The sequence below is a fragment of the Gaeumannomyces tritici genome (assembly GCF_000145635.1).
Source record: "Gaeumannomyces tritici R3-111a-1 unplaced genomic scaffold supercont2.5, whole genome shotgun sequence".
NCBI lineage: Eukaryota > Fungi > Ascomycota > Sordariomycetes > Magnaporthales > Magnaporthaceae > Gaeumannomyces > Gaeumannomyces tritici.
The window spans coordinates 1,197,271-1,221,803 of NW_008804549.1; the positions used below are offsets into that span (position 1 = coordinate 1,197,271).

Sequence of the window (24,533 nt, forward strand, 5' to 3'; positions counted from 1 at the left end):
GCTCCCTCCTTTTCGTCTTCATACGGTCATGGCACGGATCAGCGAAGCAGCCCAGCTCCCTGAGGGCTTTTATTGCGTGCGTCAAGTTGTGTGGAGCTGCAGGCGGTAGTACTAGCAGGTACCAAGGGGTCTGTTTGGTGTATGGTTTATGTTCCTTTATAGAGCCCGCGCAGCGCGCCGAGACGGCAAAATCGAACGCGCCTCAAGTCGGGTCTCGGTCAATGTAGACAGCTGGGCGACGATAGGTCGTGGTGAGCGAGGTCTATGGTGGGCCTGGGCGGGCGGGAAACGTTTAGGTTTAAGGTGTTCGGGGCGTTGGGCAGGGAGAACTGGAGGAGCAGGAAGAGGATGGAGGTTGGGCTGGAGAGAGAAACAGGAGGAGGAGAAAAGGCAAAAATGCTTCGAGATGAAGAGAAATAAGGAGGACGGACGATGGATCAAGACAACAATGAGGGTTCTTCTAGGTTGTGCTGCTTGGCGGCTGTTGCTCGCCGCTTCTCCAGCTCACAGACCTGTCCTGGCTAAGCCACGCACCAGCCTTCCCTTCGGCTTCTTTGCTGCGTTGGACCACCCCTGCCTGCCTGGCTTTGACTAGGCTGAGCCGGGTTGTTGGAGCTTCTTCCCTCTGCCCTGTCACCACCCCCCAACGCGCGCAGCCGTTTGCTCACTCGCCGGCCCTTCCGTCAAAATATGTCCCGCGTCCCCGGGAACGAAAAAGGCCTGTGTGTGCGGGTTTCAGAAACAATATGAATGGCGAACCGCCTTTTCGATCCCCGGCGGGTGGCAGGATGTGCTGGTGCCGATCGTGCCACCTTGTCGGGCGGATCCCTGGCGGCTCTCTTGCTGGCTCCCAAAGCTTATCCCCCCTGGGGGTCTGTCTTTCAGCAGCGCAGACCGCAAGGTTTCCCCAGCTTGATGGGCGTCGGCCGAAAGTGAGATGCGACAGCTCCTTCTAGAGGTTGGCTAGAAGGAGATAGCGAGCGGACAAGGGGTGGCTGACGTCAGTCGTGATATCTCAATGAGCTGGTGTTATTGCATGTTCGCCAAGCAGCGCGATGCAAGGTTTTTGGCGGCTGGTTTTCCTTCACTGCTCCCATGCCAACCAATCAGAGAAAGTGTTCGCTGGTTTTATCCCGGGGAGCGCAGGCGCCGTCTTTTGATATTGAATATTTCGGAGAAGACCGAGGGAAGGGCCGTGGAGTGGACGCTGACGCTGCAAGACTGGGGGTGGGAATCCAGCTCGCGCGAGAGGTTGGCCGAGGAATGGATGGCGCGCTGCCCTGCAGTGCCTGTTCACCTCGATCGACTGGGCCTGCTGCAGCTAGACGAATGCATCGAACCCGGAATGCATTAGCTGGGGACCTGCCTGCCGGAACCCGCTAGACCACGGACCCCCAAGACTGGCATGGGTGGTATGGGTGGTATGGGTGGTATGGATAGTGGATGGGCGTGCGCACCGTGCTGCTGTTAATGACTCTGATATCTGATTCCAATCGGCGAGACACCAGAGGGATCCCCCGTCGTGATTGGATTTGATAGAGTGGGCTGTTTAGAGATGTCAATTCCTTTAGTGAAGAGGCTGTTGTGTCTCCCTTTCTCTTTCGTCCTTGTTTTCTGCTGTCTCAAGCGCCTTCTTCCCATGAAAGAAAGGCCACCTCATACATGAGTCCTGTGCGCGCGACTGCAGCTAAACTTAGGCCTCAGACAAAGAATGGAATCGACTAGCAAGCGCCGGTCCCGAAAATGCGGCTTGCCTTGCGCATGAGATCGAAATGCACGTCTGGTGCCTTTCCCCTCCCTCCTTCGATTGGGCCCAAATTCCCGACAATCGGACAGCTGTCAGCCATCCGTCCCCAGCAGGCGGTTGGGCGGTTCCACGAAACGAAAACGATGCTGCACGCTGCTGCTGCTGTTGCCTGTAGCTAACCCCGCAGCCCTCCCATCCTGTTAGATGGTGGCATGGCATGGCATGGAGCACACCCTCATGGGCGAGCGAAGGCAAATCGGACTTGCCGCTGCGCAACGGCGGGAACCCGTACAGACCGGATCCTCTCAGCCCTCGCTAAAGCGCTTTGCTGTGTGGGCCTCGCGCCGCCTATTGCCGACCCCCCATCGCCAAGCCAGGCGGGACGGGGTGGGCGGGCTAGCCGGCTGTCAGGGTCGGGGTGAGGCCCTGTCACCGGCCGAGGGCTTCCCCTTTTCGGACAGCGATCGGTTCGGCTTTGTCCGAGGCACAGTTGTGGGTGACGCCTTCAAGGCAGCTGTCCCGTCATGGGGAATATCATCACGGAATCTTGCGTTTATTTGCCGGACAAATCACGGTGACTGATCACGAGAACAACCATGTAGCCATATTCGATAAAAAAAAAGAAATTAATTGCTAAACTGAACCATGCTAGCGCCGTTGTATCCTTCTGATGTCCAATTATCTTCATGTCGCAACGCGGCAAGCCTGCTTGCTCGTCGTTGGGGTTTGTATCAAATGTTTAATGTCAAATGCTTAATGCTCTTTTTTGTCGTTTTCCTTCCTTTCCTGTTTGCCTAGTATCCAATCTTGGCAAGAGTCTGTCAATGCTGGGTCATCAGCACATCCTGTTCGTCACTCCAAGTTACCTTTTTCCTAGGTAGAGAAGCGGAAGCCCAGGTCTAGCTTCTTCTGAGGGCAGCCGCCGATGGCAAACTCCTCGGCTGCGTCCTGCACCCGCGCCCGCTTCCTTGTGTTGAGCACCAGGCCGTGGCTCAACGCCAGCCCCCGCTCCCGCCGGTCCCAGATCCTGGGGGCGGTCTCGGTCTCGGTGAGGGGCGGAACGGGCTCGCGGAACCGCTGGTCGTGCTGGTCGTGCGCGGGCGGCACGGTGCGGCAGTTGCGCTCCCGGAACGTGGCCGCGTCGGGGCGGCGGCGGGCCGGGGGCGACTGGGACCTCGCCTGCCTGTCTCGCCTCGGCCAGTTGCGGCGGTCGGCTTCGCGGCCTCTCTCCAGGTGGATGGTCTCGAAATCCTCCCGATCCGTGACCCTCTTCACCTGCCTCATCTCCTCGAGCAGGATCAGGTTGCCATGGTGCGAGTTCATGCTGATGCCGCCGCGCACCAGCAGCTCCTTGGAGCTGGGAGGTTTGCTCTCGACGAGGGCCTCGGACATGGCCTCGGTCAGGGACGATCCTTTTCGGTGCGGCTGGACCCGCGACGCCCAGTTGTAGGGCTGCGTGCAGTAGCCAAAGGTCTTCATCTCGTACTCGGTCTTGCGCTTCACCGCCCTCTCGTAGCCCACCCACTCGTAGAACGCCTTGCGCGCCGCGTGCTCTTGGCTGAGCGTCATGGGCTCGCTGGGCTCGTAGGGAAGGTCCCGGTCGTCGCAGCGGAAGAAGTCGCCGTCGCTCGCGAGCTCGACGACATCGGCCATGGACTCGAGGCACCACAGGTGCATGTACCCCGCGCAGTGGAACGGGTCCAGCAGCGTGCCCGAAAGCTCCGGGTACTCGACAAAGGCCACGCGCAGGTGGCCCTTCTCGATGGTGCCGTGCCGGTTGGGGCAGCTGACGGACCTGCACTTGGCGCTCGTCCCTTTGGCGGGGTAGCGGTAGTTGTGATACGTCGGCGTCCTCTGTACGAGCAGCTGCAGCCCCGGCTTGCCGAGGTATTCCCTAAAATCCTTGGCATCAAACCGCATGTTGTAGTTCAGCTCGCCGAATTCGTTGTAGGAGAACTTGCCGTGCGGGCCCCATGACGCGAGCCTTCGCCCCAGGCCCGGGTACCACAGGCTTGGGTCGTTCCCTGCCTTTATCCTACCAAGCGGGCGATCGGCCGGTTCGGCGATGCGAAGATGCCTCATCACCTTCTTCTGGCGCTCACGCAAAGGGTCAGCGGTGCTAGGCGTCGAGGACCCGGATGGCGAGGGATTGGCCCGTTGCGTGGGCGCCGAGGACCTTCCAGCGGATGGTGGAGAATTGGGATTGTATTGGATGTGAACGAAAGGGTCCTTGCGCTTCTTGCCAGCTATAATGGGAAGACGTTGGCCTGTAGAAGCGCTGCTGAGTCGCCTCGGCAGTGGCGGCGGCGGCGGCGCCATTGGCGCCATAAAGTTGTTGACATGGCTTCTTCTGGCTGCGGGAGGGCCAGTGACACGCATCGGGGATCCTTGACCAACCGCCATGTACCTGGGAATGGGATTCGTTGCCGGCATAGCCATTCCAGCCAGCTGGGTCGGTACGGCAAAGCTGGCAAGGTCGGGCATGTCAAGGTCGGGCATGTAGCTAAACTGGGTGCCCCAGGCTTGGTTCATGGCCAATGACGATGCATCGGGCACCAGAGGGGCGGCTGCCCGGGACGACGCACCATGGCCATACATTGCGGCGATGCGAGGGCCAGCAACGTGGCGTTGTGGCCTCGGTGAAATGATGTTGGGGGCTCCCGCGACTGCGTGTCCCACCTGGGTAGAGGACACATCGGCGGTGCCGGAGCTGGGTGGTACGGCGGGAAGGCCAAAGAGGACGTCCGGGGGTTGGTAGTTCTGCTGCACCGTCGGTGCAACAGCCCTGGGCTGTGTGGCCGGAAGGCTGAGACATATGTTGGAAGGCGGGGGGTTCTGCGCCGCGGCTGGTGCCGGCGAGGTAGGAGCCGGTCCGAAGCTGGGAACGAAGTCAGCGGCGACCTCTTGGCTGCGAGATTGTGTGAGAGCGTCTTTCATCCAGTCCAGATCGCCGTCGCCAAATAGATCGCCATCGCCGAATAGGTCGTCGTCGGAACCCAAAGTGCCTCCCTCGAAGATGGTATTGGGATCAAAATCGGTCTGTGAGGAGCCCTGCTCCACAAGATCGTTGGTAGTTGGGTTGGGCGAAGACATGGAATGTTGGTGAAATATTGAAACGAATGAATGCAATGCGCTACGACTGCGGAAAGGCAGAAAAATGACGTTTGGAGGAGGATAAGATTGAGAGAATTCATTTCAAGAGAACAGCGTCGAGGCTATCTGTTATATAGGCATGCCAACTTTCCTCGAGAACAATCAGGAAAACAACAGCAGACAAAGCCACGACCCCATATCAAAGGGCCCTACACGGAGAGGCCAAGGCTCGGGGCATTATTCCGCAGCGCCACCCCGGCTCGAGTCTTTGTAGCAAGCAAGCCGACAAAGAACTGCGCTGAGCCTGGCTCAAAGCCCTGAAAGCAAGCCCCCGAAAGCCCCGTCGAGGTTTGCCGGGTCGAAAGTAGGTCAAGATCGCCAAGTAGAACACTATCTTGATATGCGTTAGCGCCGGAGCTTGCATATTCCATGAGTGTCAAGTGCAAAGTGATCCGGGTGAAGGGGTCAGGAGATGTAAAGCATGTCGTCCACATTGGATTTCAGAACAGGTCTGTGAATGCGTGTATCTCATCATTCGAGGAACTTGGGAGAGGGGTTTAAAAAGACAGGAAAAGAACGTACAATGGCTGGGAATGGCCGATCAGCCGCAACGAGAAGCTGCATGCCACTGCCTTACCTGTTTCATAGAACACATACTGACTGACACCCGGCACATGAGAGATGCCATGACCCCGAGAATGGAGGGTGGCGAGAATCCCGTCGCATTAGGGGTTGGATGTTGAGAAAGGGAGAAAAAAAAGGAGAGAGCAATCTTGACGGCTTGAAGATCTTTAAAGCAAAATTTTCTGGCTGTGGAGTGTGGATCCGTCTCTCGACACGTGATCAACCCACATCCACTGGGGCCGTCTCATAACCCCGAGCTGGCTGGATTGGCTCGGGATCTCAAGGACTTGGGATTGCATATTTGTGAAATGAAAGGCTTTGCAGATAACATGGTTATAAGTTGAGACGGGAGACACGAGTGTCGCAGAATCAGCAAGGGCGGGCTCCATGGCTGGCAGAGATATGCCCTTTACACCCGACACTGTAGAAATGGTGAAAACATCCAGCCCTTTCGTAGGTGGCGATCCCGACTGGTTGCAGAAACCGCTGCTTCTTTTAACTTTGGCGTTCCTGAACTAGCCCGATGGGAAGGGATCTGGGCTGCGGTGCCTGCCACCCTACTCCCTTTTCTGGGCTGAAGTGACTGAGTATTCCTGCTGCCCGCTGCGGTGACTACTCTGTCCTGCATTTAAGATGAGGGATACCGTAATCCAGGCCGAGTTAGATACATGCAAGCGATTGATTGCACCGTGATTGTGCTCCCAGTGCACGCAGAAATCAGCTGATTTCCATCTTTGCGGCTACTGCATCCAGGCCTTGGCTCGCGCAAGAACATCCATGCTCCTCCTATTTTTTGGCTTTCAACATTGAGCCCAGCAACGGAGGAAGGAGCCGTGAAGGAGAGGGGAACAGCCGGCTCTCCAATCACATCCGTGCAATTGAGTTGGGCGTACCTACCTTGCTGGGAGCAGCTTTGGCAGGGGAGCTCTAAACGGACGTCATAGCAAAGCGGTCCAGCCTCCGGCCTCCAGCCTCCCACCCCCGTCCCGCTTCCACTACACCGTCAGGTTCTGCAGGCCATTGCCAACCTGGAACTCTCAAGCCCAAGCACGCAGCAGCCATCAAGCAGCCCAGGACTGTGTACCGGAGCACCGTCAGGAACCTGTGCGACGATAGCCCCTGGCGCTTACGATTTCTCACTGCCTCGTCTTGTAACTCACTCACTCGCTCGGCTGCTCGTCTCCCACCCTTGCAACGGCTGGGGCTCCAGCGCTCGCCTACCCCGGTCCATGGACCCCTCTCTTGGGCGCCGAGGGTGACCTGAATGGTCTGCATTTGGCCTGCGTTTGGTCTGCATTAGCACTGGCCCCCAACTACGTCACGAGATCTGGCCGGACTCACCCGCCGCCTTTTCCGTCGCCGCCTCACCAGCCTCCACCACGCAGCGCTTCATCGGTCGGAGTCGAGTGAGCGGCCCTTTACCCCCGACTGCGACGCGAAATCCCCGGCAGTCGACCCGTCGCGAACATGGCCGACCGCAATCCGGAGTTGCAGGCGAAGCTGGATGAGCTGGAGAGGGAGCTCGAGGTCAGTCCTGGATTCCCCGTCTTCATTCCAGTCGTTCACCCCACCCCGCGTGCCTGGCTGTGCTGTGACGCCTGCTAACCAACGCTGGCTTTGCCCTCTGTGCGTCGACTTGGCCGAGAAACAGGAAGGCGATATTACTACCAAGGGGTGAGCAGCCGTGCCATTGGTCCTGTCGCCGCAACGCCATGTGCGTGTCGACCTGTTTGCTGACTCCGCCCCGTGCTTGTGCGCTGCAGATACCAGAAACGCCGAACCCAGCTGCTGTCGCAGTACCTTGGCCCGGGCGCCCCCGTTGCAACCGCCCCAGAGGGCCGGGGTCCCCTCCGGATACACTCCGCGGATGACGGCTCGCAGGCTGGCAGCGATGGCCATCGGGCGACTTCGCTGGCCGCGCTAAATTCCCATTCGAACGACGCGGGCCCCTACTCCCCGACGAGCATGTCATCCCCCTCGGCCGGCCACCCGCAGTCCCCCTACGGATATTCCCAGTATGACTCCCCGGACCAGCAGCATCCTGCGACTCTGCTGCGGCCTGGTGGCCCCCTCGCCGACCAGAGGCCCCAGATGAAGCCTCGCGACTCGCTCTTTCTCGCTCCCGGCCTGGGTCAACCGTCCGCTGCCGACCCATCGAGGACGGGCACCATGGTCTCAACAGACTACGCATTCAACCCCGAACAGCACGCAGGAGGCTATGGTGACCACCTCCAGCAGGGCCACTACGACAGCAGGACAGGCACGTTGCTGGACTCTCAGGGCTACTTCCAAGACTTTGCCGGCCAGCAGGCGTACGACCAAGGCCAGCAGGCGTACGACCAAGGCCAGCAGGCGTACGACCAAGGCCAGCAGGCGTACGACCAGGGCCAGCAGGGCGAGTACGGCGGGCCTCAGCGCTACTCGTCGAGCGACGCCTTCTCGCCTACCGCCGCCATGGCGCCACCCATGCTGACGGCCAACGACCTCCCTCCGCCCGCCGCGCTCGAGTATCAGCTGCCTCTAGAGCCACGCGAATTGCCTTTCGCCATCCACGACCCGCACGATAGCAACACTCCCATGTCCAAGTTTGACAACATCGCGGCCGTGCTGAGGCATCGCGGCCGCACCCTGGCCAAGTCGCCCGCCTACTGGGTCCTCGACAGCAGGGGCAAGGAGATCGCCTCCATCACATGGGAGAAGCTAGCCTCCCGCGCCGAGAAGGTGGCGCAGGTGATCAGAGACAAGAGCTCACTCTATCGAGGCGACCGTGTCGCCCTGATATACAGGGACAGCGAGATCATCGAGTTTGCTATTGCCCTGCTGGGCTGCTTTATCGCGGGCGTTGTTGCCGTCCCCATCAACGACTTTCAGGACCACCAGAAGCTCAACCTGATCCTGACCTCAACACAGGCCCACCTGGCCCTCACGACCGAGAACAACCTCAAGACATTCCAGCGTGACATCACGACGCACAAGCTTACTTGGCCCAAGGGGGTCGAGTGGTGGAAGACTAACGAGTTTGGCAGCTACCACCCGAAACGCAAGGAGGACATCCCGCCGCTGTCACTCCCAGATCTCGCCTACATCGAATTCTCTCGCGCCCCGACGGGCGACCTGCGGGGAGTTGTGCTGAGCCACCGCACCATCATGCACCAAATGGCGTGTATGAGTGCCGTCATATCAACAGTCCCAAGCACTGGACCCGCGGATACTTTCAGCACCTCGTCGCTCAGGGATCGCAGCGGCAAGCTGATCGGCGGCGGTGCGAGCGGCGAGATTCTGCTCTCGTACCTCGACCCCAGGCAGGGCATTGGCATGATTCTTGGCGTGCTTCTGACTGTGTACGGCGGCCACACTATGGTCTGGCTGGAGAACAAGACGGTGGACGTGCCGGGTCTCTACGCCCACCTCATAACCAAGTACAAGGCGACCCTGATGGTTGCCGACTACCCCGGCCTGCGCCGTGCCGTGTACAACTACCAGCAAGACCCCATGACGACGAGGAATTACAAGAAGGGCATGGAGCCCAACTTCCAAACAGTCAAGCTCTGTCTGATTGATACCCTCACCGTGGACGGCGAATTCCACGAGCTTCTGGCCGACCGCTGGCTGAGACCCCTTCGCAACCCTCGAGCTCGCGAGGTAGTCGCCCCGATGCTCTGCCTGCCAGAGCATGGCGGGATGGTCATTAGCGTGCGCGACTGGCTTGGCGGCGAAGAGCGCATGGGTTGTCCGCTGAAGCTCACCTTGGGCGACGAGGAGGAGAAGGACTCGGGAGAGGAGAAAGAGGAGAAGGAGAAAGAAAAGTCGACGCAGTCCAACGGCTTTGGAAGCCTGCTGGGTGGCGGCACGACCAACACGACGGAGCAGCACGCTAAGAACGAGCTGAGTGAGGTCCTGCTTGACCGCGAAGCCCTCAAGACCAACGAGGTGGTCGTAGTGGCCATCGGTGAGGAGGCGCGCAAGAAGGCTGGCGACCCAAACACAGTCCGCGTCGGCGCGTTCGGATATCCCATCCCGGACGCGACCATGGCTGTTGTTGACCCAGAGACGGGCTTGCTGACATCGCCACACGCCATCGGCGAGATCTGGGTCGACTCGCCCTCGCTTTCGGGCGGCTTCTGGGCGCTGCCTAAGCATACGGAGCAGATATTCCACGCGCGGCCCTATAAGTTTGAGCCCGGTGACCCGACTCCAACGGCTATCGAGCCCGAGTTCTTGCGCACCGGCCTCCTCGGCACAGTTATCGAAGGCAAGATCTTTGTGTTGGGTCTCTACGAAGACCGTATCCGGCAGAAAGTCGAGTGGGTCGAGCACGGCCACGAGATCGCTGCCGAGCACCGCTACTTTTTCGTCCAGCACATCGTCGTCAGTATCCTGCGCAACGTTCCCAAGATCTTCGCCTGCTCGGCCTTCGACGTCTTTGTCAATGATGAACATCTGCCCGTCGTCGTGCTCGAGTCTCAAGCGGCATCGACAGCGCCAGCCACAGCAGGCGGCCCGCCTCGCCAGCTGGACAAGGCACTCCTGGACTCGCTCGCCGAGCGGTGCATGGACGTGCTGCTGCAGGAGCACCATCTCCGCGTCTACTGCGTTCTCACAACGGCCCCAAACGCGCTGCCCAGAGTGACCAAGAACGGCCGTCGCGACATCGGCAACATGCTGTGTCGCAGGGATTTTGACTCTGGTCAGCTACCTTCGGCACATGTCAAGTTCGGGGTTGAGCACGCCGTGCTGAACCTGCCCATCGGCATCGACCCTATTGGCGGCATCTGGTCGCCCATGGCTACCATGTCGCGGCAGGAGCTGCTGATGCACAACGAGAAGCAATACTCGGGAATAGACCGGCGTGAAGTCGTTATTGACGACCGTACGTCGACGCCGCTCAACAACTTCTCGAGCATCACCGACTTGATCCAGTGGCGCGTCGCCCGCCAGCCCGAGGAGCTGTCGTACTGCACTGTCGACGGTCGTGGCAAGGAAGGCAAGGGCATCACGTGGAAGAAGTTCGACATGAAGGTGGCAGCCGTTGCCATGTATCTCAAGAATAAGGTCAAGATACGTGCCGGCGACCACATAGTTCTCATGTACACGCACTCGGAGGATTTTGCCTTTGCAATCCACGCCTGCATCAACCTCGGCGCCATCGTGATCCCGATCCCGCCCATGGACCAGAACAGGCTGTCTGAGGATGTGCCCGCATTCTTGCACCTCGTCAACGACTACAGCGTCAAGGCGGTTCTGGTCAACCAGGATGTTGACCACCTTCTCAAGATGAAGCCTGTCTCGCAGCACATCAAGCAGTCGGCCCAGGTGCTCAGGGTTACGGTGCCCAGTGTCTACAACACCTCGCGGCCGCCCAAGCAGAACAGTGGCCTGAGAGACCTCGGACTCACCATGGACCCTGCCTGGGTACAGCCTGGATATCCCGTCATCATCTGGACCTACTGGACGCCGGACCAACGCCGACTGGCCGTCCAGCTCGGCCACGACACCATCCTTGGAATGTGCAAGGTACAGAAGGAGACGTGCCAGATGACGAGCTCACGCCCCGTCCTTGGATGTGTCAGGAGCACTACCGGTCTGGGCTTCATCCACTCGTGCCTGATGGGCATCTATATCGGCACGCCCACGTACCTGCTGTCGCCTGTCGAGTTCGCACAGAACCCCGTCTGCCTGTTCCATATCCTGTCGCGCTACAAGATCAAGGACACGTATGCGACACCGCAGATGCTGGACCACGCTATGAGCACCATGCCGGCAAAGGGCTTCGCCCTCCACGAGCTCAAGAACATGATGATTTCGGCCGACGCCCGCCCCAGAGTCGACGTGTTTCAGAAGGTCCGACTTCACTTCGCAGCTGCGAGTCTCGACCGCACGGCCATCAACACGGTCTATTCCCACGTTCTCAACCCCATGATCGCGTCGCGTTCGTACATGTGCATCGAGCCCATAGAGCTGTGGCTGGACACGCGAGAACTCAGACGTGGTCTGGTTGTTCCCGTTGACCCCGACACGGATCCGCGCGCACTGCTCGTGCAGGATTCAGGCATGGTCCCAGTGTCGACGCAGATCGCCATCGTCAACCCCGAGAGTAGACTATTGTGCAGCGACGGCGAGTATGGAGAGATCTGGGTCGATTCCGAGGCGTGCGTCAAATCATTCTACGGCTCCAGGGACGCCTTTGACGCCGAGCGCTTCGATGGCCGCACTCTCGACGGCGACCCGGGCATTCGCTACGTCCGCACCGGAGACTTGGGCTTCCTTCATAACGTCAGCAGGCCTATTGGTCCTGGTGGCGCCCAAGTCGACATGCAGGTCCTGTTTGTCCTCGGCAACATCGGCGAGACGTTTGAGGTCAACGGTCTGAGCCACTTCCCCATGGACATTGAGAACACAGTTGAGCGAGCGCACCGGTGCATCGTTCCTCAAGGATGGTAAGTTTGTCCTTTTTTCCGAAATTCCACGTCTTTTAACCAGAGGACAAGTCACTGACTTGACGCTGTCCTGTCCCCAGCGCCGTGTTCCAAGCCGGAGGGCTCGTCGTCGTACTCGTCGAGGTCAGCCGCAAGGCGTTTCTAGCTTCTCTCGTTCCAGTCATCGTCAACTCTATCCTGAACGAGCATCAGATCATCGTCGATATTGTGGCGTTTGTGTCCAAAGGGGTGTTCCCGCGCTCGCGCCTGGGTGAGAAGCAACGTGGCAAGATTCTCGCAGGTTGGGTGTCTCGCAAGATGTCGACGATCGCGCAGTGGGCTATCAAAGACATGGACGCCATCCAGGAAGGTCCCTTGGAAAACTCGGCCGCAGCGGCAGCAGCAGCCAACGAGCTCCACCGCGTCAGCATGAGCAGCCACAGGTCCTCGGGAGGCCCAGCTCTCGCCGGCGGCCCGACATTAAGCCTGCGTAACATGGAGCGTGCGGCGCAGATCCCAGAGCAGCGCGAGCTTGAGCACGCGTTCGACAACGGCAGGCGGATGAGTTACAGCCACGGCTATGACCAGGTTGGCGGCGGCAACGGAGTCCATTCGGGTCTGATGATCGCCGAGATGCCGGCCGACTTCCCGCCCGGCGGGGACAACGGTTCCGAGACCACGCCGACCAGGGCACAGGCCGGCCAGCGTCTTGTGCATTCCAGGAGCACGTATGACCTGACAGACGTCGAGAACCTCAGACTCGATGGCCGCCCAACCTCGACGATGCACCACCAGCAGCCGTACGCGTCTCAGTCGTCGGGACCGCCGCAGCTCCGCCTCCCAGGCGTTGACGGGCGGGAGTCGATGGACTGGGACGACGGAAACATGTTTGGCGGTGGCTCCAACCACCTCGGCGCCGTCAGGCCCGACGATGGCGAAGGCTGGAGTCACAACGCCATGATGCACATGAACCTGGCGGGAAACCTACAGAGGAAAGAGGACTAGTTCTCGCGCTTTTTCCGCCCGACGCCGTCCCCGTTCAAGGAACGCGAGATCGGGACCGTTGAGGAGGTCCCCGAGGAGGAGTAGGCGGCTCCTTCTCGGGCGACTCCCCCCCCCCCCTAGGGAAACGGGATCGGTGGGTCACTTGCTGCTTCCCGCCAGGCATGGCAAATCTTTTGTTGGAGTAGAAATGAAGATACCCCAGGCAGCTGTGGATAAGCTGGCCGTTGCAAAATCTGGGTTTTGCTGGTTTTCTGGTTTGTTTTGTTCAATCTTGAGTTTCTTTTGCTGGGCAAATGTAGATATCTGTTGCTATAGCCAGTAATTGTTGGTCTAACTCGGTCCCTCGTTGCTTTGCGATAACTTTAAGGGGACTGCCTACGAAGTTGCCATGCCGGCCAACTGATCTCCTACTCGCCCATTTCCCCGGCATCGACCAAGGCAAGGGAGGACAGGATGGGCTCAGATCTGGTGTGCGAGTCCCGGCCAGGCAGCGAGCCGATTGCAACATGCCAAAAGAATCCTCCAGCACGACTGTAGTACTACTCACTCATCATCACTGGTAGCTACACCACCTACTCGGAGCCGGAGTTGCGCAGCGCCGGCGTCCCGACCGAGCACCGCACGCGCAAACCATGCCCGCGGCGGGTCTCAGTAGTCTGTGTCGTAGTCCTCAGGATCTGTCGACAAGGCATGGGAAATCTCGTCCCACAGCTCCTGCAGCATCGAGGAAGTCTGGCCGATGACCGACTCCGGGGGAGCCTGATTGGGGGGCCTCTTCCTGCGGCTCCGGGTGAACCAGAGCGAGGCAGATGGCTGGGTAACTGACCGGGATCAAGAGCAACCCCCCCCCCCCCCCCCCCTCGTAGCGGATTCCGTCTGTCTTGCTTCTTGAACGAGACGTGGGCCTCCTTGAGCACGGCCATCATCCCCGATCCCGCCGGGGTGTCGAGTTTCGCAGGCCATTGGGAAGAGTCAAGTTGCTGGGGGAAGACAAGTGAGGTGTCGATAGGAACCAGTTGGTTTGCTAGCCCTGGTTCTTTGGTATTGCAAACACCCCACCCACTTTCACCTTGCAGGATCCAACAGCCCATTCGGGAATAGAATTAAGGAGGGGGGGTCCCGTCAGCCGGCCGTAGCAGAGCCAGAGAAAGGCAGGAAAGAAAGCTCAGCGGACTAGTGCCCACCGCGCAAGCAGAGGATTCGCCAGAGGATCTGCCACCATCCCAACCCGGGGGCTTAAATCCCCAAGCCCTTCACCAGCCCAGTCAGCTCGTCGGTGGTGTCGACAAAAGGCTACCAGGCCGCCATCAAGTCAGTCACCTCATCGCCCATCGAACCTGATGGGTCGTCGGCTGTATAAGACGGTACCTGGGGGCGGTATGGGGAAGGACATTCTACCATATAAGTTATTAGGAACACGTGTAAATGCTTATGTTATAATATTATTTGGCGGAGTTAAAAAACGAGGTTTTTATCGTAATGTATACTGTCCTGGACAAAAGAAACTGTAATTTCGGATATTAATGTATATTTATAGGAAACATAACGTCGTTAGGCCGATTTATCATGTAATAAAGTAAGGTGCAGCAAATCGGAGTTAAACCATAGTGTTGCGCAGCCGGTATGAATATTTGCATGTCTGTGCAGCTATAATAAAGTTAAGGGTCTGGCCGCGCAACCGTATCAACTAACTCTTCATGTTTGTGCAGCTATAATAAAGTTAAGTGTCTAGCTGCGCGGCCGTACTAATTAATTCTTGATGGCTGCACAGTAAGACCTTTGGAAGGGACTTCACCGCGTAGCATATTTTGTAAAAGATGCCCGATTAATTATCTCCGCTTTGGATTTGAATATCGCCGCGCACTATATACAACAACATTATTCCAGGTCGGAATCAGACTCGTAATCGAGAAGCGCCTCCTCCCTCCGTCTGTTCCTCGGAAGCGGTGGCACCTCATCCTCATCCTCGTCCTCGTCAGACGACACTTCCAAGAAGGGCTCGTCAAACTCTTAGACTTCCAAGGGGCCATACGTTCCGCCTTGGGGGGCGTGGGCTTGCCGTCTTCCACTCGTCGGGAACCTTTTCCCGCTTACTTGACCCGTACACGAACGTGGGTCGTTCTCCAGGAGCCGCATTGGATAGAAACTCTAGGGCTAGCGAACACTGCATAGTCCTGTCGAATTTGCTATCCAATGGCAGGTACGGCTCCTGGAACCGACCCAGTTCCGACTCTCCCTCGGACGCGGGAGCCGACAAGGGAGAACCCCCGTCCGAATCCTGAACGACAGCTCGATTTTGCCGCGCCCATTTGGCCGGGTCGAGGACTACCTGCGCCTTTTCCGCGTGCCACCGTTTCGCCAACTTGTCGGCTTGTTTGGCGAGCACCTTCTTGTCCGGGACCGGCAGTTTCTTCTTGGCCTCGTCGCACTCGTCATCGAAGGCGTCAAAGCTAAGATAGGGCGGAATGACGCGGACGTACCCCGCGTTGACTCGACGGCGGTTGAAGGTGATGCGACACGCCCCGATCGGCTAGCGGGTGAAGCCATGCGACCCCGCTGGCGAGGGCCTGGTCGGGTTTCTGAAGAGTCAAATCACGACCGCGGCTGTCGACCGCACTGGTCGGCGAGTAGTCCATGACGCGGGGTCGCTCAAGGCGTAGATAATAGCAACCAGGGTGGATCCCGGAGGTGGTATCGGATCGCTGGCCCATAGCACCTTCCTCCTCCTCGCCCCCCGGCGCGCGCGGTCGGGTCGCCATTCTCTTCCATTTGGGCGTATTGGAGACTCGGTCAGGCTCCGCCCTTTGTTGCCGCGCCCCAGGACTTGACGAGCGCGTTTTCGCTTGCCGTAGTTCTGGAGGTTGTGCAAGCACGCTGCGCAAGGCAGGCATGCTGGGCCGGTGATGGGGGGGTCATCTAGCGAAGCGCACCGGGCGCTTAGGCGGCATCCAAAGCTCGATCGCGAGTAGCTGGCGCGCCTCCAGCATCCAGTCACTGCTGTTGGTTACCAGCCGGTGGGTGTGCTTTTTCCAGGCACTGGATCGGAGATAACCTCCCAATCCTCGGCGAGCGCTTCCTCGGCGGACCGAGGTATCAGGCGGCGGACCAAGGTCGCGAGGTAGAATTTGAGCGTTGTAGATATTTGGTGGTTATGTGATTGGGATGTGGACGTGCGCATTATGCATCTCGAATGTGGCCCAGCTCGCATCGCCGCAGCCTTCCAGCGCCTGGTTTAGGAGAGTGCTGCAGGGGCTAGAGGGTTTGTCGTCCCATTGGAGGGAGTTTGATGGCGTCCAGCTGCAGTGACAGCCTGCCACCCCTCCAAGTACTCGTACACTTTCCGATCCATAACTCCGAACCCAAACCCGCACGCTGAAGCATTGCCGCTTCTGGCTGGGCCGGGGTCGGACTCGGGTTGCCGAAACAGCGACCTCGGGGAGTCGAACGGGTTCGGAGCTTAGAAGCAGCACCACTCTGGTGTGTAGGGGGTCCCTGAGCAAAAGGGGCATGGGTCAGCTGGTGAAACAGATGGGGGGAGGGAGTATGCGAGCAACAGCCTCACACGCACCTTATTATAACGTGCTCACGCAGGGGCTTCTCCCTTGTTGGTGAATCGTTACGTCGAGGGAACGGGTCGCACGTGGCTTTTGGAGCCAGCAGGGGCCAGACACGGAAGTGTACCGCCACCCACGTCTGCCCTTGCTCCTTGGCTTTGAAGCCGTACGCGTAGAAAGGTGGAAAGCTCGCCCGCGGGTCAAAGACCGATCATATCGATCAAGAGACGATCGTTCTCTGCAGACGTTGGAAGCTGGGAGCGGGAGACGGACAACTCCAAAGCCGGGCTTTGCCTTATATGGGACGCCACCCCGCAGCCACGCCGGTGCCGCCCACCGCGGGAGTAGCGACCTCTCCCAGTCGCAGCGGATCCACAGGTATCCGCTCAGGAGCATTTTCCGTCCGAACTGCTGGTTGGAGCCGACGCCGCCGCCATCCTGTTGGCTCGAATAACCATCGTTCCCGGCTGCAGCCAGGTCCTGTGGACTTCACAGGTCCGCCAGTTGTGGTGAGAACTCCTCATGGGTCCACACCCCGTCTTCTGTAGCATGGTGGAGAGGTGCTGGCTAGCACCAGGCGAGGCGACCAGCTAAGTGCAAAATGGTAACTGCTGATGTTGCGAGGATAGCGACGTCAGTGTCCACGCACTCTGTGCCTAGAGCTTGGCGGCACGCTTCGAGCATCTTGTGATCGCCGACCGCCCGGCCGAAGATGATCCCTTTGCCGATGGTGTTGGACTCAATATGCCGTGGTGATGGGGTTCTGGACCATCTCGAGAATCTTGGCTTGCCCCTCGCCTATCCGAAGACGATGCCCCCTGCGATGGTATTGGTCCCAACATGCGGGACGGCTGTGGTCCTGGACGGTCTCGGAAATCTCCTCGTCGTCGTTGGGGTTGGCAGCCAAGGTTGAAGTCATCGCAGTGGGCGCCCTTCAAGGCCAGGTCCTTCAGATCCTCCTCTCTCAGCCGAACTGTCGCATCGTGTCCTAGCCGAAGCCAACCTGAATGACGCATGACATCGGGCACAGTGCCTGTATGTGCCGGCGAATGATGCACCGTCTGCAGTATCACCCCGGGGTTAGGTTCTCCGCTAGGTAGGTTATGATGAGCTTGGTGTGCGGATCGCCAGAAAGGGAAGGAAGGCTTACTTGCGCGACGGATGATTCTTGAAAAATGCCGTGATGCTTGATCCGAAACAAGTGGGCTAAAAACAGGATAGGAAATCAATCAGCAGCAGCTTCTTATATATCGACTTACGGAACATCGGGCAGGGGCTTAGCTCGTACGCATCCACATACTCGACAGTAGGTTCGATGGGTGTATATAGGATGGATTGGAAAGATGGAGGCCGGATGGCAACCCGAGCAGGCTCGGAAAAGGCGGGAAGGGACAAATTGGAAAGAAGAAGGCCGAGAGTGGTATCAGTTAACCAAGGTTGGAAAGGAGGATTGACTGATGGGAAAGGGGGGAAGGTGAAAAGACGAAGGACGGAGGCAGCATCGCCCTTGATATACTGCAAAACTAGAGTGCAAGCCAGCTGATGAAGAAGTTGCGGTTAACTTGGGCGCCTTGACGGACAGCACGTCTCTGGGGCTGTGGAACCGATGACTAACCTCAATCCTCAAAGTCTCCCGGGGACTTTGGCCGGGCCGTCGAGCTGAGGTGCCTTGATGAGCAGCGCATTGCTCATGGATGAAGACGTGCAAGGCGCTGTATACTTCTCCACGTTGGGCCGGCCGGCCAATGAGAAGGTGGTCGCGCGGCGGACTTTTTTGACTTTGCTCGAGCACCGCGTACAAAGCCAGCCAGGCCTCCATGGGAAGCCAGCGGTGAATGTTATCCGCGGCGACCATGCAAGGGGTGACTATGCCGGTCGCGGGTCCATCGAGCATGTCGGCGCCCGCCGGTGGTGGTTGGTGGATGGTCTGCAGGATTAACTTCGTGGCCGCGATCGGTGCTCATTTCGGCGACAAGACTAGGACCGGCCATCACTTGATGTCCAGCCCCCGTGCGCTAGCGGGCGAGTATGACGTTTGGCATGTCCAGGGCCTCGTGGCTCTGCTAGACTTTGCGTCTACCCTGTCAGCAAAGAGCTGCCAAGCTGGGAGACCGCTTCATGGTGTCGGAAGGCTTACCATATGTCTGCCGCGATCGGGGGCGTTATCAGGTCTGCAGTCGTGGTTGCTGGAGACTATTATCCAGCTCATCGCTTTAGCTTGGTATCTTTCGTGCTGGAGACAGCCGGCGTTGTCAGGGTCCAGAGATACATACCCGCTGGCCTTGGTCACAGATGATTGTTGATACTGGCCCTGTGTGCCCACAGTTGGGGTTGGTGCATGTCTGTGCCGGTCCATCTCCACGATGTGGGTGTTGGAGCGAGCGCAACAAAAGTGTCGTCTCGGCCACCAGGCCAGACACCAGCCTGACGCAGCTTGACGCGGCTGAAATCACGGCCAGGGCATCACCTCACGCTCCTACCAAATTTAGGCCGTTTTGGCGCATAGAAGCAGCCGCACCAGCTCCAGGTCACCGATCATGATAACGCCGCCCAACAGGCTCACCCTACTCCGTGGCATCGTACCAGCCAGCGGAGCTGAAGATGGTGCCGCTCACGCCCCCCGCGAGCTCTCTCTCCCGCACGGGCAGGAGCAGGTGACCAATGGCGGCGGGGATGTTGGTGAGCCTCGGATACACAATTTCTTGGATAGATGGCGCGTCGCCTTGAGTGACGAAGTCGACGCAACCAAGCGGTGGTGGCGAGGATATCTTCGCCCCTTCGGCGCCGCGCCATTGACGTGCCCGCCACGCCTGGCGGCGTTCTGGGCTAGGATGGGCTCGTCCCTGGCCCGTGAAGGGAGCGTCTGCATTTCGATATCATTAGACATTGCCAACCTTCCACCATGCACCCGACCCGATCCCGGGTGATGGGCCGACATGTGGCCATTGGAATTGCTTTCATGTAGGATTTGGAGCGAGGCATCGCCAAGGCGGCCGCGCCGGCCTCCAATTTTGAGGTTGCGGATTGCGCGCTGCTGCCGAGACAGCAGCGCGATGCAGTATGCAATGGGTACTTCCCCGCCCCGGATCTCGACCGTTTCGAGATTCGCAGGATACTCCAACTGCTCGACGCCGGAGCCAGAGGCGGGCGCCAGAGCGTGCGGTTCTTGTCTCTGCATGTGCTGTGGCGATCGAGGTGAGTGTTGTTAGTACGGACTTGTCAGTTCGGACTTGGTGTGAGGGAATGGGAGGAGCGCCCATCCCCTTGAGTGCCATCCCCTTGAGTGCCGTTGGGCTGCCCGGCCTCCAAAGCGGTTGGAGGACCCGCAACAAACCCTTGAAGGAAATATGGGAAAACTGCACCTAATGCTTGCCAACCGATTCCAGGTCGCTTGGGGTGGCCGCACTCTGCCTCCTCGGCAGTGGGCTCCGGTGCCAGCTCACCCATCCTCAGCATCTGCTCCAGTTCTCATCTGATGCCTCCTCGCGGGGCTGCCACCATTAGGCGTAGGGGTGCTCCAACGCCTTATTTATCAGGCGGCGGACCATCGTCTTCATCGCCGTCGCCGCTGAGACTTCCGACCACAAGTTCGCCCGCTGGCTATTCTTCAACGGGTGGCAGGCCGACACGGACAGCTGGGTCAACCTTCGAAATGCACGGCGGGCACGTCCGCAACCCACCAAATATGTACTGCGTTCAACTTCCACAACGGGCCATCTTACCGGCGTCTCTGGCGCTGCCCAGGTATGCGGAACGCTCGGCCAAAAAGGTCGCGATCTCAAAGCTTCGGCCGACCGCGATCGCGTGCGTAAAAGGCATGTTGCCCAGCTCCCTGTACCGGGCGTTCGCGTTAAACCCCCAAACTAGAAGGGCCCTGATGACCTCGAGGGACCCGCAGTGGTCGGCGTGAAAAAGGACCGGAATGCCATTCGCGGCAGCGACCAGCATCGGTGAAGCCAGGGACGCACACCGTGCTTGGGTGTTGAGATTGCTACGTTATGCCCGGCGGCAAGGACGATGCGTCTCGTACCCGAAATGCTGCGCTTCTTCATCTCGATCTCGCTGTCCCCCCCTGCGGCTCCATCCTGGGCTGACGCGAACCTGCCCTCGCCGCTGTCGCCCATCAGCCTCTGGGAGGTGTGTGCGCCGGGGTACCTAGACAGCTCCTGTTGTTTTGTCTGCATTTACACGGAATCTCCTTGGAGGCAATGAAGTCACGCCATGGGCCCCTGGCGCGCGCCACCGGGCACGGCTCGAACAAAGTTAGTGCATCTCTGGTGCGCGGAATCCGAGAATGATGGAGCCGTGCTGGGTGGAAAGGCGGCAGAGGTCGGGGTGAGCCGGACCCTGACTAACCTTGGGCCAAGCGTCGAGGGTCTGCACCCCGTGATTCGTCATGGAACGGTAATGTTTGCAGAAAATCCCGCCCCTGATTGCGCTGCGTCTGCAACGGAGATTGGTGCATGCTTGTGCTGTAGATTCCATGTCTATGACGAATGTTGGCGGGGGTGTTGCGTTTGATATAGGGTGGTTGAAGGCTTGAGTGTGAGCTGAGCCAGGTGGATGAGAGTTGATGTTGAGGGTAGAGATTTGGATTGTGCAAATTGGGGAAGGAAAAGGGGAAACGGAAAAGGGTAAGATGTGTAATTGCTGGTTGTTTAAAGAGTAATAGATCATTCGAATCGGCCATCCCATGAAGGGGAGGAACGACGGCAGCTGAAGTGCCCATGTTTCTTTGTTCACTGTTAAGCGCAATGGCGCCTACCTAGCCAGACCGCTCCAGCGAGAGCTGGCTTGCAACCAGGCAAAGAAGCAAGGCGGTGATAACAATCAGCTCGTTCGTTTGGAAACGTTTGAGGGGCAAGCTGCCGTAACTGAGGGAGCCAAGGGAGGGAGTGGATCGTGGGGTGCAATGCTTGGTTCTGGTTGCTTGTAGTCGTGACGTGGTTCATGGGCTTGATGGCGAGCTGACACCTAGGGCAAGGCGGTTCGAGAACTCGGGTCCCCATGGTGTCATGTCAGTGGAGTAGCAGCAAAGATGCAAAAAAAGAAATCAGGCTCAGACTCACCCAAGCTTAGACCAGGCCACCAGTTACGACATGGAAGGGCAAGTAGTCAGGCATTATAGCTGGTAACGAGGGGCCTTGCAGTTCCTCCTGGGCGGCGAACTCCGCCCTGAGTGGGTAGTCGGGGGCCAGGTGAAGCGCGGGAGAGGTGGGTGGTCTGTCACAATGTAGCCTCAGGATCTGGGGTTGATGCCCCGGGAGAGACGAGTGGTCCGTCATTGACCGCGCGCCAGCAGGGTGCCACACAGCATCGTGGTTTCTGTTTGTGAAGTGGATGGCTATATATGAATTGGTGTCCGTATAGATGAGAAGGGGGCTGGAGGGAGGAGAGGAGGAGTCGATGTGAGGGGAAGGAGAAGAGTCAGTATAAGAGGAAGGGGATGTGTGAAAATGAAGGAGGTGGTGTGAAGAGGAGAGAGTTTTCTGATTTGGGTTTCTGGATTTGGACGCGGTTAAGTACCCATGGGGACTGGGAGGATAGGCCTTGAATGTCCGCAGTGACGAGCAGAGAAGTCAAGAAGCGGAGACTGACTAGTTGGGCACTCGCGCATGTGATGAGGCAAGGAGTCTCGGGCACCTGCATTGGCTTCACACGAATACGACGTGGCTAGAAAGGACGCATGGGGGGAAAAGCAAACGGAGAGTGTATTCATAATGCGAGCCAAGACGGAGGGTCGGCAGCCTTGCCATGAAATTAACCTCTAAGCGAGGCAATTATGTGAGGGGGAGGGACTACAAACAACTGAGCAGACCATATTCACATGCTGCCTACTCTCTAGTACAGCAGGTAGCCTAGGCTGCTTTCCAACTCCAGCCCACCTATCTGCGCCTCCATGTCTCGGAGGGCGGGGGTGAGCTGCATCCTCGTGACGCAACTGTCGGGCTGGTGCGTCTGCGGCTGCCTTGGATCGTCGTGTACGGGGGCGGGGACGCCGCCGCCGCCGCCGCCAGCCTGGCTGCTGGCGTTGGGCGCCTTGCGCTTCCTGGGCTTGCTAGAGAAAGACAGGGCGGCGGCAAAGAGGGGTCCGACGTTGGCGTGCCACCGCTCGTGGGTCTCCTCGACCTCGCGCGCGGCGGCCGCGATGGCATCGAAGTCGACGCCCGCCGCCAGGGCCTTGGGCGACGACTCGGCCGTGATGCCGCAGGACCGGGCCAGGGACTGGGCAAAGGCTGTACGCAAGAACGAGTCGCAGCCGATGGTGCAGACGGGCGTGGGAGAGGGGCTCTTGACGCTGTTGTCGGAGCCGAGGGCGTCGCGGATGATGGTGACGGCCTGGATGATGAGCTCTTGCCTCTGGTTGTTGATGCTTCCTGCAAGTGGGCTGGTCAGCGTTTGTCCTTGTGCAACATAGAATATAGGCTGGGGTTGGGAGACTAGACGGCCGATACCCGCACAAAGGTCAGAGACTTACTAATGATCTTTTCTCGTATTGGCAGTCCCAGGCTCGAGATGGGCCCGCTGCTCTTGGAGATGGCAACGGCGGTGGCGCGCTTGAATAGGTCAGGCTGGTGAAAGACGTACGAGACGTAGATCCAGAGCACCAGGTCCCGGCAGTAGACCCCGGGCAGGCCGCTGCCGCCCTCGTCAAGCCGCTGCTGCTGCAGGTTCCCCACCCAGCGGTCCGCGTAGGCCTCGACGGCGTCGTGGCAGCGGTAGCGGTCGACGAAGACGGCGACCTTGGCCAGGGCGTCGAGGTCCAGGAAGCGGGGCACCTTGCGGCCGCGGCCGTGGATGATGTTCATGACGACGACGGCGGCGGACGGGTCGACGGCGCCGTCGTCGAGACGCACGTGCACGCGGCCGTCGGGCTGGACGGGGGCGTGGTCGCCGCCGCCGCCGCCATGGCGGACCCTGGTGCTGAAGTGGCGCGACGCGAGGCTCAGGTGCTTGGACGAGACCTTGATGCGCATCTCCGGGAGCGGCGGGGAGAGGGTGCCGTTGAGGGACAGCTCAAAGAGGCCGTTGGCCAGCCCGTTGACGCCATTTACGCCCTTCTGGCCGTGGCCGTGAGCGCTTGCTCCGTTGGGCTGATTCTGGAAAGCGTCGCGATGACCGTTGGGGACGGTCCCATTGGCCAATTCAGAGCTCTTGCGGTGGGTGCTGCCGTCCCACTCCGCAAACGGAGCTGACGGTGCAGGCACGATCAGCAGTGTGTCTGCGTCAGGGTCGACTTCGTAGAGCCTGAACATGCTGGACTGGGACTGGGACTGGGCCTGGCCTGGGTTGGGCAGCGGGATCCGACGCTGGCAGGGGATGATGGACGGGGCCGTCAAAATTGACATGTCTCGGTCAAACATGCAAAATCCGGGGAAGCATCAAGAAGGAAAAGAGAAGAGAAGGGCTCGTCCGTCTCTACCGCCACTGCCAGGCTTTTTTTTTTTTGACGCGTGCAACCTCTTCGGCCTGGTCTCTCTGCCGCCGCCTAACTAGACGGCCCACGTAGGCAGGTGAGCAGCAGCTGCATGCTTCCAGGCCCTCTGCCGGCCACCCATCTGCAGGCGCACCTCACCGCGGCTGGTTGGCGTGTTGGATGGATGCTGGGTGGGTTTCTTGGACTTTCTTGGACATGGGGGAAACGGAAGCGGCATGGCGCGAGGGTGCCGGGCGATCACGCAATTGGACCAAGTTGGACCCCCGAAGGGCCAGTTCGCTTCTGGCCGAGATCCGCTTTCAGCTCTGGGGATGTTCTTGGGGATGGGGGTTATGCGGGATGGGATGTGAAGGTCGGGAGAAAGAGCGTGGGTGTCGAACTCATGGATATTACACATTACACACGTATTGGACACATCCCGCGCTATTGGCACAGCCAGAATCACGAGAAATCAGTGGCTCGTCAGACCAAGTCATTCTCATCTCAGAACAAGTAAGCTATGAGACAGACTGACATCCCGACTGCTTTCCCATGTCTTCCCCTGTGCCCAATCCAACCCCGACACCCCACACGGCTTTCGGTCCCTTGCCGAGGCCGGAAGGTTGAGCTCAAGCGTGCTGTGCTCAATGTCTACCCACCGAGTTCCAATCTCTGAG

The 24,533-nt window shown here is 59.1% G+C and overlaps 8 protein-coding genes across 8 annotated transcripts; 3 read left to right on the forward strand and 5 right to left on the reverse strand.

The window, feature by feature from the left end:
- Nucleotides 1-750: 750 nt before the first annotated feature.
- GGTG_09398 (hypothetical protein) lies at nt 751-1,354 on the forward strand (the record flags this gene model as incomplete). Its single annotated transcript, XM_009227243.1, has 2 exons — nt 751-932; nt 1,240-1,354. 2 exons carry the CDS (start codon nt 751-753, stop codon nt 1,352-1,354), a joined length of 297 nt encoding a protein of 98 aa, XP_009225507.1.
- Nucleotides 1,355-1,846: 492 nt separating this feature from the next.
- Nucleotides 1,847-2,329, forward strand: GGTG_09399 (hypothetical protein; the record flags this gene model as incomplete). The annotated part of the gene is made up of 1 exon (XM_009227244.1): nt 1,847-2,329. The coding sequence occupies exon 1, from the start codon at nt 1,952-1,954 to the stop codon at nt 2,327-2,329; it is 378 nt and encodes a 125-aa protein (XP_009225508.1). The 5' UTR covers nt 1,847-1,951.
- A 291-nt stretch (nt 2,330-2,620) lies between these two features.
- On the reverse strand, nt 2,621-4,840 carry GGTG_09400 (hypothetical protein; the record flags this gene model as incomplete). Its single annotated transcript, XM_009227245.1, has 1 exon — nt 2,621-4,840. The coding sequence occupies one exon, from the start codon at nt 4,838-4,840 to the stop codon at nt 2,621-2,623; it is 2,220 nt and encodes a 739-aa protein (XP_009225509.1).
- Nucleotides 4,841-6,110: 1,270 nt separating this feature from the next.
- GGTG_09401 (hypothetical protein) lies at nt 6,111-6,857 on the reverse strand (the record flags this gene model as incomplete). The annotated part of the gene is made up of 4 exons (XM_009227246.1): nt 6,111-6,250; nt 6,362-6,492; nt 6,629-6,744; nt 6,806-6,857. 3 exons carry the CDS (start codon nt 6,855-6,857, stop codon nt 6,460-6,462), a joined length of 201 nt encoding a protein of 66 aa, XP_009225510.1. The 3' UTR covers nt 6,111-6,250; nt 6,362-6,459.
- GGTG_09402 (acyl-CoA ligase) lies at nt 6,398-13,242 on the forward strand. Its single transcript, XM_009227247.1, has 4 exons — nt 6,398-6,991; nt 7,116-7,138; nt 7,228-11,901; nt 11,982-13,242. Exons 1-4 carry the CDS (start codon nt 6,932-6,934, stop codon nt 12,883-12,885), a joined length of 5,661 nt encoding a protein of 1,886 aa, XP_009225511.1. The 5' UTR covers nt 6,398-6,931; the 3' UTR covers nt 12,886-13,242.
- A 1,521-nt stretch (nt 13,243-14,763) lies between these two features.
- GGTG_09403 (hypothetical protein) lies at nt 14,764-18,479 on the reverse strand (the record flags this gene model as incomplete). The annotated part of the gene is made up of 7 exons (XM_009227248.1): nt 18,055-18,479; nt 17,699-17,978; nt 17,590-17,645; nt 16,473-16,919; nt 15,503-15,739; nt 14,980-15,415; nt 14,764-14,870 (listed from the first exon to the last, which is right to left on the reverse strand). Exons 1-7 carry the CDS (start codon nt 18,331-18,333, stop codon nt 14,764-14,766), a joined length of 1,842 nt encoding a protein of 613 aa, XP_009225512.1. The 5' UTR covers nt 18,334-18,479.
- On the reverse strand, nt 18,461-20,387 carry GGTG_09404 (hypothetical protein; the record flags this gene model as incomplete). The annotated part of the gene is made up of 4 exons (XM_009227249.1): nt 18,461-18,507; nt 18,577-18,632; nt 18,713-19,302; nt 20,162-20,387. The coding sequence occupies 2 exons, from the start codon at nt 20,385-20,387 to the stop codon at nt 19,004-19,006; spliced, it is 525 nt and encodes a 174-aa protein (XP_009225513.1). The 3' UTR covers nt 18,461-18,507; nt 18,577-18,632; nt 18,713-19,003.
- Nucleotides 20,388-22,119: 1,732 nt separating this feature from the next.
- On the reverse strand, nt 22,120-24,216 carry GGTG_09405 (hypothetical protein). The gene is made up of 2 exons (XM_009227250.1): nt 22,918-24,216; nt 22,120-22,816 (listed from the first exon to the last, which is right to left on the reverse strand). The coding sequence occupies exons 1-2, from the start codon at nt 23,801-23,803 to the stop codon at nt 22,281-22,283; spliced, it is 1,422 nt and encodes a 473-aa protein (XP_009225514.1). The 5' UTR covers nt 23,804-24,216; the 3' UTR covers nt 22,120-22,280.
- Nucleotides 24,217-24,533: the final 317 nt, after the last annotated feature.